At 39.9% G+C, this 23,238-nt stretch overlaps 2 protein-coding genes and 5 long non-coding RNA genes across 10 annotated transcripts; 6 read left to right on the top strand and 1 right to left on the bottom strand.

Moving 5' to 3' along the window:
• The first annotated feature begins 192 nt into the window (after positions 1-192).
• LOC124315677 (beta-1,4-galactosyltransferase 2-like) lies at positions 193-845 on the top strand. Its single transcript, XM_046781496.1, has 2 exons — positions 193-382; positions 449-845. The coding sequence occupies exons 1-2, from the start codon at positions 351-353 to the stop codon at positions 753-755; spliced, it is 339 nt and encodes a 112-aa protein (XP_046637452.1). The 5' UTR covers positions 193-350; the 3' UTR covers positions 756-845.
• A 1,020-nt stretch (positions 846-1,865) lies between these two features.
• LOC124315827 lies at positions 1,866-2,499 on the top strand. Its single transcript, XR_006911722.1, has 2 exons — positions 1,866-2,284; positions 2,403-2,499. It is a non-coding gene; the product is annotated as an uncharacterized LOC124315827 (long non-coding RNA).
• A 681-nt stretch (positions 2,500-3,180) lies between these two features.
• On the top strand, positions 3,181-4,498 carry LOC124315693. Of its 3 annotated transcripts, XR_006911550.1 has the most exons (5): positions 3,181-3,391; positions 3,651-3,732; positions 3,803-3,911; positions 4,002-4,242; positions 4,307-4,498. It is a non-coding gene; the product is annotated as an uncharacterized LOC124315693 (long non-coding RNA). The 3 variants fall into 3 exon arrangements; XR_006911549.1 differs by lacking the exon at positions 3,181-3,391 and having other exon boundaries at positions 3,530-3,732; positions 3,803-3,940; XR_006911548.1 differs by lacking the exon at positions 3,181-3,391 and having other exon boundaries at positions 3,534-3,732.
• Positions 4,499-5,395: 897 nt separating this feature from the next.
• LOC124315699 lies at positions 5,396-7,413 on the top strand. The gene is made up of 4 exons (XR_006911564.1): positions 5,396-5,556; positions 5,619-5,769; positions 5,834-6,605; positions 6,748-7,413. It is a non-coding gene; the product is annotated as an uncharacterized LOC124315699 (long non-coding RNA).
• A 1,838-nt stretch (positions 7,414-9,251) lies between these two features.
• Positions 9,252-13,211, bottom strand: LOC124316022. The gene has a single exon (XM_046781758.1). It carries the CDS (start codon positions 13,209-13,211, stop codon positions 9,252-9,254), a length of 3,960 nt encoding a protein of 1,319 aa, XP_046637714.1.
• Positions 13,212-18,522: 5,311 nt separating this feature from the next.
• Positions 18,523-19,647, top strand: LOC124315717. Of its 2 annotated transcripts, none has more exons than XR_006911593.1 (5): positions 18,523-18,571; positions 18,637-18,800; positions 18,881-19,078; positions 19,162-19,311; positions 19,382-19,647. It is a non-coding gene; the product is annotated as an uncharacterized LOC124315717 (long non-coding RNA). The 2 variants fall into 2 exon arrangements; XR_006911594.1 differs by having other exon boundaries at positions 18,867-19,078.
• An 888-nt stretch (positions 19,648-20,535) lies between these two features.
• LOC124315730 lies at positions 20,536-22,199 on the top strand. Its single transcript, XR_006911609.1, has 6 exons — positions 20,536-20,942; positions 21,012-21,074; positions 21,143-21,275; positions 21,331-21,739; positions 21,818-22,045; positions 22,108-22,199. It is a non-coding gene; the product is annotated as an uncharacterized LOC124315730 (long non-coding RNA).
• The last annotated feature ends 1,039 nt before the right edge of the window (positions 22,200-23,238 follow it).

Below are 23,238 nucleotides of genomic sequence, written 5' to 3'. Positions count from 1 at the left end.
TGGCTATTATCCTGCCCTTCCGGAATCGCAGTCAACATTTGACAGTTTTCCTGCACTAGGCCTACATGCATCCGTTCCTTCAGCGACAGAGACTCTACTACACCATTTTCGTTGTCGAGCAGACCGGTACCTGTTGGTAATCAATTCATTATGTCATAATTGTAATCAATTGATGCAAATTACTAACAGATGCTGGATTACCTTTTAACCGCGGCATGCTGTTAAATGTCGGTTTCGTCGAGGCCCAGCGTTCTGACACGTTCCAATGTTTCATCTTTTACGGCGTGGATATTCTTCCGGAAGACGACCGCAATGTTTATTAGTGTCCGGAAGTTGGCAGACCACGTCACATGTCTTTCGTTATCGACATTCACGATTACAAGTAATCACTTTAGAATTAAATCTGTTGTTAAACTAAATGTTTGATGTACCTATTTTATCCCAACAGGCCAGTGTCGTTAATGTTCCTTTTCGGGGGTGGAGTCATTGATATTTCGGCGGTCGATTTCGTCCGTGCCAACGGTTACTCGAACGCCTTTTGGGTACTGGGATTGGATGACGACGACTTTTATCGACGTATCCGGCGACTCAACATGAGCGTCGCCCGGCCGAACATTCCGGCCGAGCATTTGCGATACAGAACACTCTATCACGATCCATCGGTTGATGTTATTCCAAATCGACAGAAGCTTTTCGATGATGGTTACCTTCGTTTCGAATCAGATGGCCATAAATCTGAAATACCGTCCCAGTGACATACCTATCTAACCTCTGTACCTACACTCACGTTGTCGTTGAACTAATGGTAGATCATTTGAACTTACGTATTTCTCGTCCTTTGAATTAAAATCAACTAAGAATTTCTTAATTAATAAGAATGAGAGAAAATGTCTGGGAGATGTGTTGGGAAGCGAGGGGTAGTCAACTCGAAAAAATATCCGTACACCCCCGTATTTTTAATGAAAAAATATGAAAAAATATGAAAAAATGTAAAAAATATAAAAAATATAAAAAATATAAAAAGTTTTAACACGAAAATTTTCTTTGCCTTACACAAAAAGGTTGCACAGTTGAACATGTTTAACGTGTTTTAGGGTACTGAAAAGGAGAATTTTTTCACTTAATGTAAAAATGTTACACTTAATATGGAGACCATACTTAAATAATCTTAAAATAAGTGTCTTTTAAAACAATTAAGTACTCTTTGGCAATGTACTTAATTTAATTTGCATACTTAATAAATTGTTTAAATAAGTGCCCAATGGTACCTTTTCCTCCTTAATATAACTTTGCACTTTTTCAGCATTCTTACTTATTCTGTGGCAACATATTTTATTTTAATTTTCATTCTTGATAAGTTTTTTAAATAAGTGCCCAATGGATTCAAGTACCTTTTCCACCTTAATAAATTGGAAGTGAAGTTTGAACATTCGGAAAAATTTCTAAGTCCCAACTCCCGTCGTGTCATACGATCGGATTGTTAGGGAAGTCTAATATCTACATTGACACAGTGGATGAGCATCTGAAACCTGGTAGTCCCGTGTTCAATTCCGGCTACAGTCGTATCTATTATTTTAAAAATAAGTATGTTAAGTAGGAAAAAAATTTAAGTACTATAGAAAAATAAGTGGCACGGTAGTATTTCAATTTTTTTAGTGTATAAAATAGTTTAAGTACGTTGATACTATTCAGTAGGCAAATATTATTCAATAAACAACATACAAATAAAAAAATATAAGAAATACAAAAAATATAAAAAATACGAAAAAATATAAAAATACGGAAAAATATAAAAAATACGGAAAAATATATTTTTATTTAAATATTCGTACACCCAAATCATGAGTTGACTACCCCTCGTTGGGAAGTGTTCAACATTGCGTCTGATGTAATATACAGTGCGAAATTTCCCCTACCCTTATGCTCTACACTCATTGACAAAGTGTAAAATAATGCATAAAATGTAATAATATTAGACAGTTCGAATTTCTTTTATGCGATTAAATAACTGGCTAATGTGTGATGGGAAAATTGGTAATGGCTATCTAAAAAAATTAATAAACAATAATACAATCTTTTTTCGACATTGGCAGATGGCAGCACCGCATCCTTGTTTCAGGCCAATCATTTTTCTAAACCAGCAACGCCGCATGATCACTAAAGTTCGTCTGCAGATTCCTTTTTCTGAAATGAAATTGAAATTGAAACTTGAAAGCATGAAAGTTTGAAATAAGAAATTCGAAATACACTACCAACGCATGTTTGAAGCGTTTGTAGCATTCTGGTGTTAGCATTGTAGAGCTTTTTTCAACATAATTAATAGTTTCATCACATGAATTAGGCTACTTCATCGTAGGGAATTTCCGGAACTTATCTTGTTTTTTCTTTTTTTCAATCGATAGCAGATGTGCCAACGGGTTCCCATCTTCTTATTCACGTATAAACCTGAGAAATACACCGATTACGTACACCAATTCCGAGATTACACCAATCAAACACCAAAAAAATTTACTCTGTGATGGAAAAGAAGTAAGTGCTATCAGTTACATTATTCTGTGCATCTTATTAGTTGGAACTTTATTTTTTGACCCAAATTTTGACCCAAATTACATAATTACATCTTCTTTATCCTCGAATTTGCTACTTTTAAGTTGAATAGCAACAAGTCTAGCTGTTCAGGTTTGATGTCTTTGTTTTTCTTCATTTGTCGAACCCAGAAAAAAGTTTAATTTTCTTTCCTCCTACATTGGTCGATCCCAGAAAAAAGTTTTAATATCCCTTCAAGGGGTCCGCAACTCAAATTTACTACAATAAAAAAGGTAAAAAAGCAAAAAAAAGTGAAAAAAGGGAAAAAAAAGGAAATTTACTTTACAGGCTAAAAGAAGGGCGCGCGCGAACGAACCCCCCCCCCCCTCCTACCCATCCCCTCCCTACCCTTTTATTTTCGCTTGAAGGAAAGCCTATCTTAAAAGGAAAAAAGGAAAAATAAAGCAAGGAAAAAGGAAAAAAAAAAAATAAAAAGTAAATTTGAGTTGCGGACCCCTTGTATCCCTTCCTTCTACCATCATGAACAATTTTAAATTTGTAAAAGTTGTTGCATAGTCTTGTCAACTATATTGATATTTTCCTAACTGACATTTATTTGTGTGTGATTATCCCTGAGAGATTTTTAAAATTTTAAAAAGCCGAAGGCTTACCGCCTTTTAAGGGTGAGAGATTTGAAGAAACAAAAGTTCCGACAGCGCTCCAAATAGTCTTAACTGTGAGAGGTCCCTGGGGAATTGGGGCGATTCGTGATTGGTCGAAGGGGTTTTCGGGACTGTGACGCGTTCGTGCTGCTCTGATCGCGACGCGACTAATCTTATTCGATGTAGAATGACTTTTTACATAGGTAATGACTAAATTTTTTAACTATTAACGAAAATAACGAGAGATTGGGAGCAAAAAGGGGAAAAAAAGGGGAAACTTCTAAAATAGAGGGAAAAAATGTCTTCTAAAATTAGAGGATGCAACCACCGCTAAACAATAGAAGAACTTTCCGTTTAACCGAAAAGACTAAATTTGCATTACGTTATTTGTGGTTCGCGAGATATTTGACCAAGAAAAAGACACCCAGATTGACTTTGAGTTGATTGTTTGTTGACTAGCAGACGACGATAACTTTTATCGGTGTGGCGTGTGGGTACTGGCTACTGGGGCGACTGGGTATTCATTGGAATTCATCGATCTAATGTAAGAATGTTTGTGATTAATTTCATCTTGTGAAACACTGTAGTTATCTTTCTAATTTTAACTATTGCAGGATTCTAATAAGAAAAAAAAACCATGCCTCCAGTGTCACAACTGATTATTCCTTTACCCATCAAATGCCAGATTGGCACATAGTTCAAATGTGGGTGCTGAATGAACTGGTAAACATAAAAAATGGAATTGACAATAGGTGTTCATTATGTCACTAATCTTTCTGTGTGATGAAAACTAAACAAACAAATTATTTGCAGATTACATTTATCATCAGACATCTCTCCCTTTCCTATGTCTTGAAGATGACGACAAGTTGCCAGTTGATTTACATGTCACCTTTACTGATATCCTAGCACACCATACTTTATTTGGCATAAAAAAAAGGTTTCCCTTCTGGGTTTCCCTCATTTAAAAGGCCTTGATGATGTAATGGTGCTATGCCAAAATTTTATCAACGTAGAGAAATTAAAGCTGCAGCTGTGGGAAATGGAATTGACAGTATGTAGTCCTTATTCAGTAATCTTTCTTTGTGATCAAAACTAAACCACAAAATTATTTGCAGATTACATTCATCACAGACACATTTCAGTTTCAGAAAGTGGAGTTTTGTCTTGAAGATGACAAAAGTTGCCCTTTGATTTACATGTCACCTTAAGTGATGTCATAGCAGCTACTTGTCATTTAAATAGTTTGTTACCATACTTTATTTGACATGATTGTTTTATAGAGTTATTTCATTTTGGTTTTTTTTTCAGGCATAGGGGAGACTGGAGTAAAACGGGACGGTTTTTGTTTCCCCCCTATATCTACCAAACTAATTATTGAATTTCTTTAAAATTTTGTTTTTATGTATTCCATATTGTAATGAACCCCCCATATTTTTTATATAATTTTATAATGAACCATTTCCCCATAAAATACCTTTAAAGTTTCCTCAGATTTGTGGGAGGGGCCTATTTTGGGGGGTAATTGAGGACACTGGGGTGGGTGATGAGGGACGTCCTCCGTTTTCGCCTTAAAATTCATCAATAAAATTAAAAAAAATTGAAAAAGTGTTCCACTGCATATACTCTTTGAGTTTATAAATGTTTCAAATTGATTATTGTGTTAATGAACCTTTTTTCTTATAAATACAAAAACCCTTATGGAGCAGTAGGACATCCTGCGTTGCTAGGTAACGAAATCGAGCCTCTTAAAAATGCTGTACGCTGATTGGTCCGTAACTGTCCCAAATTAGCCAAAAACAGCTGTCCCGATTTCCCGGTTTAGACACTTTTTTTTTAAAGTTCATACTGTCTAAACTAATCGATCTAAAATTATAATTTCTGTTTTAAACGATCAAGAAATGAATCAGCTTCATTTCCATATTAAATTTACATGCCATTAGCGTTTATTTGTTTCTTCAAACATAAAATGGCGGAGACAAAAATTTCTTTAAAAAAACCGTTTTTTTTGTTTTGTCAATAACTCATGCAGTTATTGACAAAAACCAACCAAATTTCATGCCAAATTAGATTATACAGATTTACATAACATACTAAAAATTTTTACAGTTTTATTAACATCTACTATTTTCCCCCCCACTGTCCCTTTTGACCCGGTGTCCCGTTTTACTCCAGTCTCCCCTACTTCAATTTCAGAAAATTTTGTCTTGAAGATGACAAGCTGCCAGTCAATATACATAAAACCCTAAGTGATATCATAACAGGAACTTGTCGCCCGGAAGTATTTGAGACTTGACCAACATGGACGACGTGCCCTGGGAGAACCTTCAACACGCACTCGCCCTCCTTGCGTTCCCTTCTGACACTCGTGAGTTCGAATAAATTGTAACCGGATAACTTTAAGGATACTAATTCGTGTACGCATTTCAGGGGTATCACCACACAAGGAGTTGCTCGATGCGTCGAGGTGGAATGCCTCGATTGAAAAATTTCGTCAAGACTATTTCCGCCTCTATCAGTTGGCTCCATTGTCTGTGTTGGCTGTTGCGTTGCAAGCTGGTCTCTCCACAATGAAAACTCCGTAAGTTTTAACTTTTAACGCCATTTCCAAGAACTTTTCACTTTAATCGATTTAATTTTTACAGGCAATGTTATCGCCCAATGGATCAGAGGAATGTTGAATGTCCCATGTGCCAAGAACTATTGAACAAGTTTGCTGAACGATTACTCACGCTCATTGCTCACAATCAAGATAGATCTGTCGCTTTTCGGGCCTATCTCTTAACGAACATAACTTACCTATGATGCTACCCAACGGTCGTGTGTACGGAGAGCAGACATTTATCAGTTTTCGTGCACAAGTTCAACCATATTGTGTTTGTTTTTGAATCAATAGGCCTTGCGGACTATACCTGTGCTCGCAGCAAAGAAGTCTTCGCTGTCAAAGATGTAGAGAAAGTTTATGTTATGTAGTGTTTTTTTATGTACTTAGTAATACATTATTTTCGTGAACGGACAGATTTTATTGATGATACGAGAACTTTGCTAGATGGAATATCGCAGCCCGCTCATCAAGCGGCTGCCTTTGTATGAGGTGAAATCGGGAGAAATTGTCCTCAAGCTCGACCTTCAACTATTTAACCGCCGTTGATCGTAGTCTTTCAATATTAGTGATGCATTTTCTCATCGATTTACATTTAATCTGTGTATAACTGCCAAGACAAAATGAATTTTCATAATCCTGTATATAACTGTACGTTTTTGATAATGCAAGTAGTTGCAAATTGTATTGTTTTATTAATTGAAATTTTCAGTACTACTTGAGGCCTATGACTATGAACATATCTGCTATCACACACTATTACGAACTAGAATAAACAGAATAAAAACGAAAAGAGACTTATTAAAATCTCGAAGGTTCCACAGAGGGGCTTGATTCCACACAAGAGGTGCAACAGTGAGAGTATAAGATGACGAACAGAGAAAACAATACGAAAACTAAATTTTTAAATTTCCTAATCAAGAAAAAAAACGAAAGGAGACTTTTAAAATCTCGAAGGTGCCACAGAGGGGCTTGATCCCTGAGAGATTTTTAAAATTCTTATTTTAAAAAGCCGAAGGCTTACCGCCTTTTAAGGGTGAGAGATTTGAAGAAACAAAAGTTCTGACAGCGCTCCAAATACCATTAACCCTGAGAGGTCCCTGGGGAATTGGGGCGATTCGTGATTGGTGGAAGGGGTTTTCGGGACCGTGAAGCTTTCCTGCTGCTCCGATCCCGACGCGACTTATCTCATTCGATGTAGAATGACTTTTTACATAGGTAATGACTAAATATTTCAAGTTTTAACGAAAATAACGAGAGATTGGGAGCAAAAAGGGGAAAAAAATGGGAAACTTCTAAAATAGATTGCATATACGATTCCAAAAAATTAAAGAGTCCAATTAGTTCTAATGGAAAGAACAACTTTCCGTTTAACCGAAAAGACTAAATTTGCATTACTTATTTTGTGGTTCGCGAGATATCTGCGAAAGAAAAAGACACCCAGATTGACTTTTAGCTTGATTGTTGACTAGCAGACGACTGTAAATTTTAACAGGATAACAGTCAATCTGCTTGTGGCAACAGTGGCATGGCGAATTGATGGATTGAATGTTTGTGATAGATTTCATCTCGTGAAACACTGTGTTTTTATTTCATATGTTAACTATTGCTGAATTCTAATAAGAAAAAAACCATGCATCCAGTATCACAACTGATGGTTCATTTACCCATCAAATGCCAGATTGGCAGATAGTTCAAATGTATGGGGTGCCGTTGTACCTTTTTAACAACAAACCTATCATTTAACATCAATCTATAATTAAACAAACAACATTATATAAAACACTTATCTAAACAAACATCAAAGGGTAACATAGCGTCAAACCTGGGATATTAGATTTATCAAATCAAACTTGCAATCAAACCTAACCTTAAAATCAAATGTAAAATAATAGCTCCGTAAACCTGCATCAAACCTATTATCTATTATTCAATCGGGCAAATTAAAAAATAAAACAAAAATTCAGAAATAATGTAGCCTATACTAACCCCGGAGCATTAACAACTCATTTGGGATATGGCGAATGGTTTTGCCTCCATTCTTTTCTCCCCTCCCCTTTTTTAAACTTTGTCATCTAGCGGTCAGAATCACGCAACACAAAACACCAATTATGATGCTGTTGCACTTCTAATTTTGTAATTTAATTTCTGTACTTGATTTTCATTATATTTCATGCCATTTCGTTATATCTAGAATGGCGATCTACCATCATCCCCATTCGCCCCCATCATTCTTACGAAAAATTATTTCAGATCGTATACATGTACCAGAAATAAGGAATCGGGAAATTGACTGGCTTCACGCAGAGATCAGGGACAACTTTTAAAGTAGCAAACAAGGTGCGTCAGTCATCAAACAATTTTTTTTTATTTTTGAAAATGCACTGATGGAACGTGTCCCGGGATTCGCGCGTGTTGGTTCACATTCGTTTTAATATGAAAATTATTTTCTGATATAACGAATAAAAATTTTTAATCCACGTTCCCAAATATATTTTGTTTTTTGTATCAGAAAATGAGCGTGATATAAAAACGAATAAATGCAACCAATATGCGCAACTGTGATGGGACAATTTCTCCAGATTTCCGGTGATAGCTTTCGATATCGGCACGGCACGGCACGGCTACAATTTTGTGGAACTATGTTGTGAGCCATGTTCGTTCGTTTTTTTTTTTTGTTGTTGGAGTCCTCTCGCTGATTTTCCACGTTTATTTTAATTCGCCCTATATATGAGCGGGACAAATTTTGCTTGTTGCGGACGGTTGCGCATATACAATATGAGTAGGCTACTACGTGCGTATGAGTACTTCTGCGGAATTCTGTTATTTTATGATGCCTCTAGTGGCCTGACAGAGAAGTATTCTACAAAGCCAATGTGTTGGATAGAAAACTCAAACACAAGTTTTGCCGGCCAACTCTGCAGCAATCGCTGCACTGAATTGTATTCACAGCAAAATACAATTAATCACGAACAGTACAAATCGATGGCTTCGGATGAAAGAAGCCGAAAACACAAAATCAAATTCTGCACGAGGCAGCACGAACAAAATTAAAGTAAACGACGACGACGAGGCTGACCATCCAAGGGGGCTGCTACGGCCAGACTGGTGAAAACGAGGCGAAATTCCTTGGGCCTCGAATTAGGGGTAGGGTGACATAAACACAATAGAAAAGGGCGCGGGGGAAGGGGCGAGAAAAGCGCCACCTAGAACAAGTAAACGGGAGAGGGATGGGACAAGACAAGTTTGGACTCGTCTTGACTTCCGGGCGAGACAAAACGAAAAATAAACAAACGACAATCGGGCGCCAAATTCAAAATCACGACTCCGTCGTGAACAGCGGGGCCTGTTACTGATTATGAAACAACAGTCATTATCAGAAACACAAAAGAGAATAAAAAAAAAAAAAAAAACAAAAAAAAACAAACGAACGAATTTCATTTTGACAAAATATAAACAAATTATTCTTCAGTGCTAGTTTCCAATAAACATAGCTTGGCCACCGGACGGTGATACTCTCCAGCGGATGTCTTGACGAACACCGAACGGACGACTCCATCAGGGCTGAGGACGACTCTGGTTACTCGGCCAATGGGCCAATGTCCTCGCGGAGAATTCGGAGTCACCACCAAGACGACGTCATCAACAGCTAAATTCTTCTTGTCAAAAAGCCATTTTCGACGATCGGTGATGGTTGGAAGGTACTCTTGAAGCCATCGACGCCAGAAGTGAGTCGACATGACCTGCATAGCCTCCCAATGCTTTCGCGAATATAATTCTTCATCTCCAATGACATCATCTTCGGAATTTGGAGATCCTTGAAGAAGTAAAAAATGATTCGGCGTGAGAGGTTCCGGATCACGAGGGTCCACGCTGACATGAGTGAGTGGACGTCCATTCAATAAAGACTCGGCTTGAATCACAAAACCGCGTAATAATTCTTCCGTGAGCGGCCGAGATTCCACGATGGCTTCTAACGCCACCTTTGCTGATTTCACCAAACTTTCCCAGACTCCGCCGAAATGTGGAGCCGATGGAGGTGAAAAGTGCCACTCAATTTCTTGTTTAATCATTTGGCCGACGAGGTTTTGTTTTTTAAGACGCTCGATCCCTTGCTGAATTTCCTTGTTGCCAGCAACAATTTGGGTTCCGTTGTCACTGTAAACTACAGAAGGACGACCTCTGCGGGCCGAAAACGATGCGAAGGCGATCAAGAACGAAGATAAATCAAGCGACGCTGTCACTTCAAGATGCACTGCTCTAGTGTTGAGGCAAGTGAAGAGCAAGACGTAACGCTTTTCCTTGCGACGATAAATAGTGATGTTGCAAGGGCCGAAAAAATCCAAACCCACATAAGTGAAGGGGCGATTGAAAGGAGCTAGACGATGTCTTGGAAGCGGGGCCATTAACGGAATGCAGGGCATCGCTCGATGACGCTTGCAGGTTAGACATTTGTATAAATATCGTTTGATGGCTACTCTTCCTTTGATGATCCAAAATCGAGATCTGATAGAGCTGAGAAGTCTTTCAGCTGACGGATGAACCAGTAGATCATGTTCTCTCATGATGATTAGGCGAGATATTGGATGTTCATGCGGGAGGATTTTTGGATGTTTAACATCAAACGAAAAGGGGCCATAATCAAGCCTACCTCCAACGCGCATCACACCATCTTTATCGATAAACGGCGAAAGTTTCAATAACGGAGAACTGGATTTGAGAGAACGTTTCTTCTCCAGCGCCGCCATCTCTTCGGGATAACATTCCAATTGAGCTGACCGGATGCATTGACTTCCGGCTTGTTGAATAGCTTTGACGCTAAGAAAAGATCCGCTACGTTCTTTGGCTGATTTCAACCTGGAATTGAAGATAAAGCGGAACATCCAGGCCACGACTCTCATGGCCAGGCCATAATCAGAGTATCTTTCCAATAGAGTGCGGAGCCTGTTTTCAGGAGCGGGGCCGTAGATGACTCCCACCCACTTGGTTGCAGAAACTTCCGGATCATCTTCATTGGGCTCCGGTAATTTGATAGGTTGAGGCCAATCGACATCTTCTTGTTTCAAGAAGGCGGGGCCGGTCAACCAACGATCGTTTTCCATTATTTCAGCAGGGAAGAGTCCTCTGCTGCATTCATCAGCAGGATTTTCGACGCCAGGAACATGCCGCCATTCGATCGGACGAGAATGCTCTAAAATTTCCGAAACACGATTAGCGACGAAAGTTTGAAAGCGGCAGGTTTTGGAGGCAATCCACTGAAGAACGGTTTTTGAATCAGACCAATAAAATACTTGGTTGATTGTTATGCGAAGCGAAGATTGAATGAATTTGACAAGTCGCAATGCCACTATTGCTCCTTGAAGCTCCAACTTCGGGACAGTAAGCGGACGAAGAGGTGCCACGCGGGACTTTGACGAGACGAAATTTACGGCGACGACATCAGTAGCGTAGGTGACTCGAAGATAAACAACGGATCCGAAACCAAGAGTTGAGGCATCGCAAAAAGCGTGAAGTTGAATATTCTTGATTTCGTTGCTTAATGTGAGCGCTCGAGGGACTTTAAAATTCTTCAAACAGTTGAGAGTTTCGGTCCATTGATTCCATTGTTGCATAATTGAATTTGGGATCGGCTGATCCCAGTCCACTCCAACTAGCCACAGCTCCTGAAGAATTCGTTTAGCGAGAAGAACGATAGGGGATAAAAATCCCAACGGATCGAAGAGAGTCGAAACAGCACTAAGAATTTGACGTTTTGTGTTGGCTTCCACATTACATTTAACATCGAAGATGAAGTGGTCGCTTTCACTGTCATATAAGACTCCCAAAGTTCTCTCAGTAGGCAGGTCATCAAGATCCAAGTTGAGACGAGGTTGATTGCGATCACATTCTGGAACGAGAGCTAAAACTTGACGAGATGACGAGAGCCACTGATTGAGATGGAAGCCTCCTTTTTTCAATAGTGCGGTGGAATCCTTTACAGCTTGAATTGCTTCTTCTTCCGTGTAAAAGGAATCCAAAAGATTATCGACGTAGAAGTTGGTGTAAATACGTTGAGCAGCTTCCGGAAATTCCTCCCTATAAAGATCGGCTACATGTCGAAGAACTTGCGAGCAGATAAAGGGAGAAGAAATCGATCCGAAGATTTGTCGCTGCATTTCGTATATCGTAGGCGGATTTCTATTTCCAGGGGGACGCCATAAGAAACGAAGAGCCGAACGATCTTCCTTTTTTACGCCAACTTGGAGAAACATTTGCTGGATATCTCCTGATAAAGAGAAAGTTTTTTCGCGAAATAGAAGAAGTGTAGTTCCTATGTCATTGACAAGACTAGGACCTTTCAACAGTACTTCATTCAGAGCCACTCCTTCATGTTTGGCTGATGCATCGAAAACAACTCTCACTTTTCCTGGCTTCTGCGGGTTGACAACTCCATGATGAGGAAGGTACCAATTTCTTCCGAATGTACCGGTAAGTTCACTCTTCTTGAGCGGCTTGGCGAATCCTTTACTGATGTAGTCGTCAATCACAGCTGCATATTTCTCCGCAAAGGCGGAGTCACGACTAAATTTATGTTCGACGGAATAGAGACGACGAAGAACTGGCAAATAATTATCCGGAAGAGTCACCTTGTCTGAGATCCATGGCAGACCAACTTCAAATCTGGTACCGTCGAATTTGATGCTTGCGTCCAGCTTGTTTCTTGCCAGTTGATCTTCAGCCGATTCTAACGGTTTCACAGGGGTGACGATAGGAAAACTATCAGTTTCCCATAATTTCTCCACTTGACGGAGAAGGAGCTCTTCTGTAGGCGACTCTTGAATACTATAACAAAGTTTTTGAATAGGGAGCAGCGGTTTATCCGATCTGCATACGGTTGTTGCTTCTGATGGTGAGGTGAACTCTCCTACACACGTCCATCCGAACGGAGTGTGAATTCCAAAGGGTGCGTTGATCCCATCAGGAGGACGTCTTTCGTCCATTCGAAGATGAAGCCATTGATTTCCTCCGCCAATCAGAATAGTCGGCTCTCCTAGCGATGCAAGTTTGATGTCGCTTAGATGAGCATATCGTTCACGTACCTCCTTTAATTCTTCAATTGGGCGAGGTAGCTTTAAATACCCTTTCGGCACTGTTGAAACCTTCAGTAGTTCGGCTTCAAACGACCTATCGAGAGATTTGATTGTCACGCTGACTTTCATAGAGTCAAACTCCGGATCAATACCATGAAATGTTCCGAAGGAAACTTTTTCCATTTTTCCTGAGCATTTTAACTTTTCTGCGATATCCTCACGCATTACGTTTACTGTTGCTCCAGGATCCAAAAAGGCGAATGTGGAGAAGTCGATTCCGTTTGCCGAAATTATCACTGGAACGATGGCTAGTGATGTGTTGTCATCAGGCTCTTTATCAATTGTAGCCATCGCAACTGGCTTATGTTTTGCTGGCGGCTTGCTAGCCGGAGTAGTTGATGAAGACGTCGGGGGAGTCGCAGGAAAAACTCGAGGAGCCCCATGCAATAGAGGATGATGACGTTGAGTGCAGCCTGAAACATTACAAATTAAAGTGGATTCACATTCTGCAACACGATGTGCGCCATTTAAGCATCTAAAACATAGCCTTTTTTCTTTCACCCACTCTGCTCTAGCAGTTAAGTCAAGAGCTTTGAAAGTGTTGCACGATTTTAATGAATGCGCGGCTCCACAATACGCGCATTTTCTTAAGTTGCTTTTTCTCGAAACGGACGGGGATGATGGTGGAGAAGTTAGAATTTGATGAACTGGTGGTGGCGTGTTAGCATGAAACACGAGTGGCTTTTTTCCAAATAAAGATGCCGGTTTCTTCACAAAAGGGCTTCCTTCCGGTTTTCTTTCCTTGAAGGGCGATGCGTGTTTTGAAGAAGTGGGCCGGGTCATCAACTCGCCCATCACCATCTCATCTAACCATTTAGCTAAATCTAAAAGAGTAGCTCGGTTGGGTGTCATACGATACACCTTTATTCCCCAACTGCTGCGCAGTCGCTGGGGTAGACGAGAAACTATATGCTCCAGCGTCATTCCGGATTCCAAATCTTGCTGGTAGCCGCCGGTTCTCAATGCGTGCATAGCACCGTGAAGAGTCCGGTTCAATTTGGCCAAGGCATGAGGATCGTCGTCGCGGATAACTGGGAGATTCATGAGCGCCATTAAATGGCTTCGAGCCACTACTTGAGGTTGCCCATAACGTTTCTTCAACTCTTCTAACGCGTCAAAATAAGTTGAAGGATCTTCCAAATATTCGGCTATATACGACCGAACTTCCGACGAAAGGAGTTGCTTTAAGAAAGCATGACGTTGTGCATCTGATGGCACTACGTTGTGTACCATATCTCGAAAAGACGATATAAAGGTTGGCCACTCCTTTGGATCTCCATTAAACGGCTCGATTTTTATCTGGGGTAACGCGTTCATTAACCAATTTGGACTAAATCCGCCCAATCCAGGTGTTCCAGCTCCTGGTGTTGGCAAACGCCGGTGAATCCAATCATCACTGCTACGTCGTCCAAGCGGCGGTGGTAGATGAGGAGTAAAACTCATCGGCGGCGTCACAGGCGGGTGGTTGAATCCGGGTTGGACTGGTGGAGGAGTATAGGGCCGCCAAAATGGCGTAGGAGTCGGGTGACCATTTCCTGGTTGTGGTTGATCCGCAGTATGAAATGAATCCTGATCTGGTATCGTCGATCGAACTGAAGAAGCGGGAGAATTTTGCCGTTGGCGAAGGTAATCATCGGCCAGTTTTGAACAATCCCTGGCGCGAATCTCAAATCCTATGATGTAGGCGTAAGGATTATCAAAAGGATCATTATTATCGTGCAAAGCCGTATTATGGTCTAAATGGGCCTGTCGAAGTTGTTCCATACGCCGACCAATTCCCACATTAAGATGGTTCACTATAGATCTCCTTCCTCTGTTAATGACGTAATTGGCAAGCTCTTCACATTGTTCTTCAAGGACTACGGCTAACGTATCCCGTTCAATCCGTGTGCGTTCGACTGCCATCAATCTTTCTTCCGGAGTTAAAGGGTCTCTAACCGATTCTCGCGAACTGTGGTGGCTTCCGCCTAATCCAGTATCATCTGGTACTCCAGGGACTTGACCAGTTAAATTTGGCATGGTCCTACCAGTTGTCGATTCTGACGTAGCCATGATGAAGCCGAAAGGAAATTATTCAAGTTGACACTGCCAACAAAAGGCGGACAACTTTCGATGAAACGATGTGTGATCTAAACGAAATACAACGATGAACGAAATTTAAATCGACGCGTCTCAAAAGGTACCGACGATTCAATTAAAACGAAAAACAACGATGAACGAAATTTAAATCGACGCGCCTCAAAAGGTACCGACGATTTAATTAAAACGAACTGGAACGATGAACGAAGTTGAAATCGACGCGCCTAAAAGGTACCGACAATTCAACTAACATGAAGAGAGAAACGATGAACCAATTTTGATTTAGTTTCACTTTTATATTGATGACTTAATGTCCGTCAAAGGAAAAATACATCAATCAGGAAAATGTAATATCTTGTGACGATTCGATGAGCTTTTTCGGGTCGGAACAGCTCCTTGGAAGAGACGTGACGGACGGCCTTGGTCTTGGTGATTCTTGTTCTCCAATTTCGTAATGAAGCTTCTTGTTCATCAACTGGATGGTGAAGCTATACACGGCTGGATGAATGGCGAAACGAAAGAAAATTCAATTAATTGACGGCCCTAAACAGGTATCGACAATTAAATGCACGAAAGAAACGATCCAAAGAAATGTAAATCGACGCGCCTAAAAAGGTTCCGACGATTTCATTTATAATAAACGAACGAAACGATCCGAAGAAATGTAAATCGACGCGCCTAAAAAGGTTCCGACGATTTCATTTATAATATACGGACGAAAAATTAAGAATGACGATTCAAATCGACGTGCCAAAACGAGGTATCGACGATTTAATTGAATAATTACGAACTAGATCCGCTTTGCCGAAGCGATCTAGCAGAAAAAGACGCAATGAAAAAATAGACGATCGATGAGTGGGCTGGATAGCTTTGTGTGGCGATCCAGCGACGAAAAGACGAGACGAATAATATACGAGGGACGATTATGAGCTGGGCAACTTTGCCGAAGCGATCCAGCAGTGAACAGATGAAACGAAAAGTAGACGGGGTACGATGATGAGCTGGATAGCTTTCGTGGCGATCCAGCGACGAAAAGACGATACGAATAATAAATGAGGAACGATTATGAGCTGGGCAACTTTGCCGAAGCGATCCAGCATCAAAAAGAAGAAACGAAAAGTCGACGATGACAAGTGAGCTGGACAGCTTGTGTGGCGATCCAGCAGCAAAAGGACGGAACGAAAAATATACGATGAACGATGACGAGCTGGACAACTTTGCCAAAGTGATCCAGTAACAGACGGACGAGACGAAAGGTAGACGATTATCGATTATGAGCCGGACGGCTTTGCCGAAGCAATCCAGCAATAAACGGATGAAACGAGGAGTCGAAGATTAACGATGAGTGAGCTGGACAGCTTGCCTTGTCGATCCAGCAGCACAAGAAGACGAATCGAAAGTATACGATGAACGATTACGAGCCGGACAGCTTTGCCGAAGCAATCCAGCAACAAACGGACGAAGCGAAAACGACGATGATGAGCTGGACAGCTTGCCGTGTCAATCCAGCATCAAAAAAGAAGAAACGAGAAGTAGACGCGCGATGATGAGTGAGCTGGACAGCTTGTTGTGGCGATCCAGCAGCAAAAAGGGACGAAAAGTCGGCGCGCGCGATGGAAAAAATTAAATATTACGATGTGAACCACTTTGCTGTAGCGGTTCAGCAGCAAAAAATATAAAACAAAAAGTCGATGAATGATGATAAGCTGGATAGCTTTGCCAAAACGCTCCAGCAGAAAACGGACGATGGGGGACGCGAATGATGAAAAATTGAAGATTACGGCTTGAACCACTTTGCCGTAGCGGTTCAGCAAAAAGACACAGAAATTACGGGAAAATTACGGCCTGGCTCTTCTTTGCCGTAGCAAAAATGCAAAACAAAAATTATGGAAATGGTGATTACGGCCTGGCTCTTCTTTGCCGTAGCAGTACAGCAAAACACACACAAATTTGGGCAAATAAGAAGAAAGACGAGAAATGACCTTGGAATCGACGCGCCTAAAAGGTACCGACGATCCCACGACTGACCAACCTCAACAGATCGGACAAATCAGCCAAACGGATACTCACAAATAAATGAAGAAAAAATAGGCGGCACGGCCACCAAGATTCACGGCAACGGGATGATATGGGCCGATCAGATGCGCGAACACGGCCACAGGGATGACAACGGCCGTACAGCAAAAAACGACCGCGGGGATGGTGTCGGCCGAACAGCAACGCAGAAACCGGCCACGAGGGAAGATATCGGATGAACAGCAACGCAGACACCGGCCAGAAGGGATGATAACGGCCGTACAGCAACGCGAACAACCGACCGCGTGGAAGATATCGGCCGAACAGCAAAACGGGAACACGGGAACACGGCAGCAAAACAGGAAACGGCACGGAAAGTTACCAGGCTGGTGATGACGATGAAACGACGGCAGGCACGATGGGAAGGCTTTCCCGGTCGATGCACCATAAAATGTTGGATAGAAAACTCAAACACAAGTTTTGCCGGCCAACTCTGCAGCAATCGCTGCACTGAATTGTATTCACAGCAAAATACAATTAATCACGAACAGTACAAATCGATGGCTTCGGATGAAAGAAGCCGAAAACACAAAATCAAATTCTGCACGAGGCAGCACGAACAAAATTAAAGTAAACGACGACGACGAGGCTGACCATCCAAGGGGGCTGCTACGGCCAGACTGGTGAAAACGAGGCGAAATTCCTTGGGCCTCGAATTAGGGGTAGGGTGACATAAACACAATAGAAAAGGGCGCGGGGGAAGGGGCGAGAAAAGCGCCACCTAGAACAAGTAAACGGGAGAGGGATGGGACAAGACAAGTTTGGACTCGTCTTGACTTCCGGGCGAGACAAAACGAAAAATAAACAAACGACAATCGGGCGCCAAATTCAAAATCACGACTCCGTCGTGAACACAATGAGTCTATTACCCAACAAATAAACGCTTTGCTGATTCCTTAATTGTTTTTCAAACTTCAATTACATTACAATTTTAATGATTCTTTATTTCTAATTTTTAGCTTAGCCTCTACACTTAATTTGTTAATTGATTGATTCAAGGAATAGAATTAAATATTCATTTGCAAAATGTTAACCATATCCATTTCCTTTAAATTGTTATTAAAATAAACTGTTTGATTACATGATTGATTAATTTATCGCAATCAATTTATCTGTTAGATTGCGAATGATGTTTAATTTAATGTTAGGTTTGCCAATATATGGTTTATTAAATAATAGCTTACCCGAAAGATTGATTGTTTTCTCTAATGTTAATCGATAGATGGTTTGATTAATTTTACATTTCATTTTGTATGTTTTATTTGAATAAAAAGAGTGTTACCTCGGCGTTATTGGTGTTTAATGAATGTTAAATGAATGTTAGAATTGTGTAATGAATGTTAGATTTATGATAGAATATAAGATCACGATTGATTTAAGTTATTATAATGTTTAATTTATTGTTTAATATTTCTTTGTTGGTAAAAAGGTACAACGGCACCCCATACAAATGTGGGTGCTGAATGAATTGGTAAATGTAAAAAATGGAATTGACAGTAGGTTTTCATCATGTTACTTATCTTTCTGTGTAATGAAAACTAAACAAACATATTATTTACAGATTATCTTTATCATCAGACATTGCTACCTTTCAGAAAATATGTCTTGAAGATGACGACAAGTTGCCAGTTGATTCATATGTCACACTTAGTGATATCCTAGCACACCATACTTTATTCGTTATGCAAAAAAAACTTTCCCTTCTGGTTTTCCCTCACTTAAAAGGTGTTTGTTCCTTTGACTGAAGCAAGTTTCATTTAAAGTTAAAATGTATATAATGTTTAATAACAGGTTTGTTTATTTAGGAGGACGGTTATTCATTTTGAGAACAATGCTTTATTTTCAAGTGTTGCCAATCTCCTTAGTCACAGCCATTGGAGTACAATTGCTGTTGAAGAGACTTTCGATGTTTATCATGGTGGATCAAAGCTCATCAAAAGCTCTTTTTGGGATTTGAATACCAAAGAGAACATAGTGGAGTATCGAGTATTAATTCATCCAAAGTAGGAATAGCATCACAATAAGAAAATCAAAGTAACACAAACGAATAATGTATTTTTACTTTTTCACATTATCCCACCTGAAGGAGCATCCAACATTGAAATTGAAACTCCGTATGCAGTCACTCGGATTACCAGACACATTGCATTTTACTTACCTCGACGTCAAGGGCCACTCCATCGTGGAATTTGCCGCCAGCAAGAACCTTGTAGACAACCACATCCAACCTTTCAAGGTATCGTAGGTTTTCCCATTTCTGCATTGAATTACTTTATGTGATAGTATTTTTGATCTCTTATTTGCAGTTGAGTTACACGTTTCCTAGAATCGTCATGCTTCAAGAGCCATTGTTATGCGTTTTTCCTTTTTCCTCAAAACTTTCATCTACTTTCCATCACCAAGGTTTGATAGGAAAAAAAATGGGAAACACCCTAGTCCATCCTATTTCATTCTTCACCCCTTACCTTGCTCGCTACTTTGTCTTGTAAACAGATTTATCCGTGTGATTGATATGCACGACATGTTGTATAAATGGATAGCTTTTGTCTGATACAAACACATTTGAGGCGAGTGTACACAAACTTCTTTTATTTTTTAGTTCCACATGAAATTTTTTGGTTAATTTTCGTATGTCGTTTTACGTCTCGCTATCGCGTATATATGGACTATAGTCTCAGATTTATGCACGAATAAATAATGCATGATGTTAGAAGAATTTTTCAGTGAGTTAATCAAAACATTAAAAATGAAGGTTGACATGACACGAATAAACTTTCACCAACAATGTTCGGTTTATATATTCGGTTCAAGTTATATGATTTACAATTCGGATGTTTTGAAAACATAAATGGGATCTAAGCTAGAGCCCTCTCCCGGATGTCCGTATAGTTCATCCATCGGACATCCAGCGGATGAAGGGTGTTATTGAGGCCTATGACTATGAACATATCTGCTATCACACACTATTACGAACTAGAAAACGAAAAGAGACTTTTAAAATCTCGAAGGTGCCACAAAGGGGCTTGTCCCTGAGAGATTTTTAAAATTCTTATTTTAAAAAGCCGAAGGCTTACCGCCTTTTAAGGGTGAGAGATTTGATCCCTGAGAGATTTTTAAAATTCTTATTTTAAAAAGCCGAAGGCTTACCGCCTTTTAAGGGTGAGAGATTTGAAGAAACAAAAGTTCCGACAGCGCTCCAAATACTATTAACCCTGAGAGGTCCCTGGGGAATTGGGCTGGAGGGACGAAAACGGTTTTCGGGACTTGCACGCTCTCGTGATCCACCGATCACGACGCGACCTATGCCAATCGACGGGGAATATTGTTTTACATATAACAAGACTGATTTTTAGAATTATTTACTATATTTAAGGGGGATTGGGAGCAAAAAAAGGGAAAAAAAAAGGGAAAACTTCTTAAATATAGAAAAAAGTTCGCTTACGGAATTTAAAGATTAAATTAGTGTTAGTTGGAAGAATAGCATTCCCTCTTATACATATGTAACAATTGAGGAGCGCTTTTTTGATTTTATCGAGATATCTTTGATTGTAAAAGAGTCTCAGAGCAAGTTTAGCAACATAAATTAGCAGACGACGATAATAGCCAGTCTGTTTACAGGAAACGTCAGGCTGGGCTGCATTATTTTTAATCAATTTACGTTCTTATTACATATTCCATTATTCCTGGTACCGTTTCTGATTTAAATGTTACGTCTAGTTCAATTAGTCCATTGCCGAGACTATTACCTGAGCATGTTTCTGATTTCGTCCCCCAATCTTTACTTTTTTGGATCATTTTGACGACTCAAATTAGTACATGCTCGTACTACGAAAAAGAATGAGTCGAATTGGTATCGAAAAGCTAAAGGTACTTAAACTTAACAATGTATTTAATATAATTCTTATTGTTTCTCATTTCCCTCATGTTTGAATGTAGATCCTGTATTCCAGTTTCTCCTGTGCACACCTCGAGCAGAGCAACAACAAAGTCAACACATAGGTATGCCCTAAAACTAATACAAATATACTTTGTTTCATGTGCATATTTTAATGATCGGTTTTGTTTAGGTCTCAAGGAATTTAAAAAAAAAAAACCTTGCTTAACCACAAGTTGCCACTTAAGCGTAATAGAAGTCTGTATAGAAAGCTAGCTGAAACAGGTTGACGGAACTATTTCAATCATGAAATAGTGTAGAAAAATGTAAATGGAAACAAACAATCATTATGCAATCTTTTATAACTTCATTTATTTTTAGGTCTCAATCAAACAAACCAGAATGTTGAAACATGAGGGTGAAGAAGGGAATATAAGTCAGGAATTACTCGCTTATCCTGTTTTGTTGGTGAGCTGGTGAAAAGCACACTTGATTATCGTCTCTACATTTAGTCATCCCAAACTTCTCAAACTTGAACGCTGTGATCTTATTGAAGATGTAAAAAACTTTAACATTCATTTTTTAGGGGAAAGAAGAATTCACACAAAATGTGTTCTATAGGTCATGTGATTGGTGATGAAACTGATGACAAATTGTTACAATACTCTGGCGTTCCATTGGGTGTAGCTTGCACTCTAGTTTGCGTGGTACAACCCAACAGATCCTTGATGAAGCTGAATTTGTGTTTTACAGTCGACTTTTAAGAAAATAAGCAATGTCTTCGGCAACGGTACTGTTTTAATATTCCATAATGTTTTACGTGATGATGGGAACATGGGATTTTACAATTTTATTTCTATTTCCCAAGATTGTAAAGAAGTAGGCCCTACTGATGGACCATGACAGTATATACTTTGACTGCCAAGACTCCTAACAAAGAATGAATGGGGCTATAGAGAATTTCACTGCCCGCGCTATTCTATGCAGCTACTCGTCGTGATTGCCAACAATTAGGGTTAGGATTCAGCCCAACTTGTGTCGTCATAGCTTCGAGCTAAACATTAAGAAGGAAAAGCCACCTTTGGTCTAATTCATCGTAATAAAATGATAATGTTGTATACAGAAAAATTCAATAATGTGTTCATTGTTTTTAAATAGGTATGAACCCTGGCAAAATTAATTAGATACAGCAGTTGGGAGTCACAATATCCTTTTTTGTCAAGCGTCACGTGCTAGTTAAAAGGTTTACCAATACAAGATTTTTGAAACGGGTCAAGTTTCAGTTAAATTTTGCGAGACCACGGGCACACGAACAACTAGCGTCATATAGTATAGTCGTATCAGAAAAAAATTTTGACCCACCCTAATTTGAAAGACAAAAGACGGAGATTTTATTCCACACAAGAGGTGCAACAGTGAGAGTATAAGATGACGAACAGAGAAAACAATACGAAAACTAAATTTTTAAATTTCCTAATCAAGAAAAAAAACGAAAGGAGACTGTGGCACCTTCGAGATTTTAAAAGAGGGGCTTGATTTAATCTTCTTTTGTCCATAGCCTATAGACCTTATTAAGATCGAAAGGTATGGGTCAAGCCGACCCCTTTGCGTCGCGTTGCAGTGTGAAGGGGTGCCGTGAACAGAAGATTTTTATTTGGCTCGCCCATTGGTGTTCCCGGATAGACTTTACGGGTAAATCGTGCCCGAGGGAAGGAAAGGGTGGAAAGGAAAGAATGAAAAAAAGAGGGGACCAGACTTTCCTTTCCTCCCTTAAATCGTGCCCGAGGGAAGAATAGGGTGGAAAGGAAAGAATGAAAAAAAGAGGGGACCAGACTTTCCTTTCCTCCCTATTCTTCCCTCGGGCACGATTTACCCGTAAAGTCTATCCGGGAACACCAATGGGCGAGCCAAATAAAAATCTTCTGTTCACGGCACCCCTTCACACTGCAACGCGACGCAAAGGGGTCGGCTTGACCCATACCTTTGGATCTTAATAAGGTCTATAGGCTAATGACCAGCACAGTGAATTGTGAGTAGTGTTCTTGTGAGAAAAAAAAATTGTTGGGTAGTTTCTAAATTTGACCGCTAGATGGCGGTGGCATTTTTTTTTTTGGAATTTTTTTTTTTTTTTATGGATTCATATGGCAAGCTATGGCATATGGCGCGCCGAAAGTGCCACAAAAAAACAAAATAAATAAATAAAAAATAAAATAAAAAAACGCCACCGCCATCTAGCGGTCAAATTTGGAACTACCCCTAAAAATGTTTTCTCACAAGAACACTATTCCT

The sequence above is a fragment of the Daphnia pulicaria genome, chromosome 11 (assembly GCF_021234035.1).
Source record: "Daphnia pulicaria isolate SC F1-1A chromosome 11, SC_F0-13Bv2, whole genome shotgun sequence".
Taxonomy (NCBI): Eukaryota; Metazoa; Arthropoda; class Branchiopoda; order Diplostraca; family Daphniidae; genus Daphnia; species Daphnia pulicaria.
The sequence above is the reverse complement of the archived record's forward strand: the minus strand, read 5'-3'. Positions and strand labels throughout refer to the sequence as shown.

Bases quoted from the DNA above. Each gene is read 5' to 3' on its own strand.
- LOC124316022 (XM_046781758.1), bottom strand. From the start codon at position 13,211: ATGGCTACAATTGATAAAGAGCCTGATGACAACACATCACTAGCCATC.
- LOC124315677 (XM_046781496.1), top strand. From the start codon at position 351: ATGTCTTTCGTTATCGACATTCACGATTACAA. The intron at 383-448 runs GTAATCACTTTA...TTATCCCAACAG, and splicing joins ATCGACATTCACGATTACAA to GCCAGTGTCGTTAATGTTCC.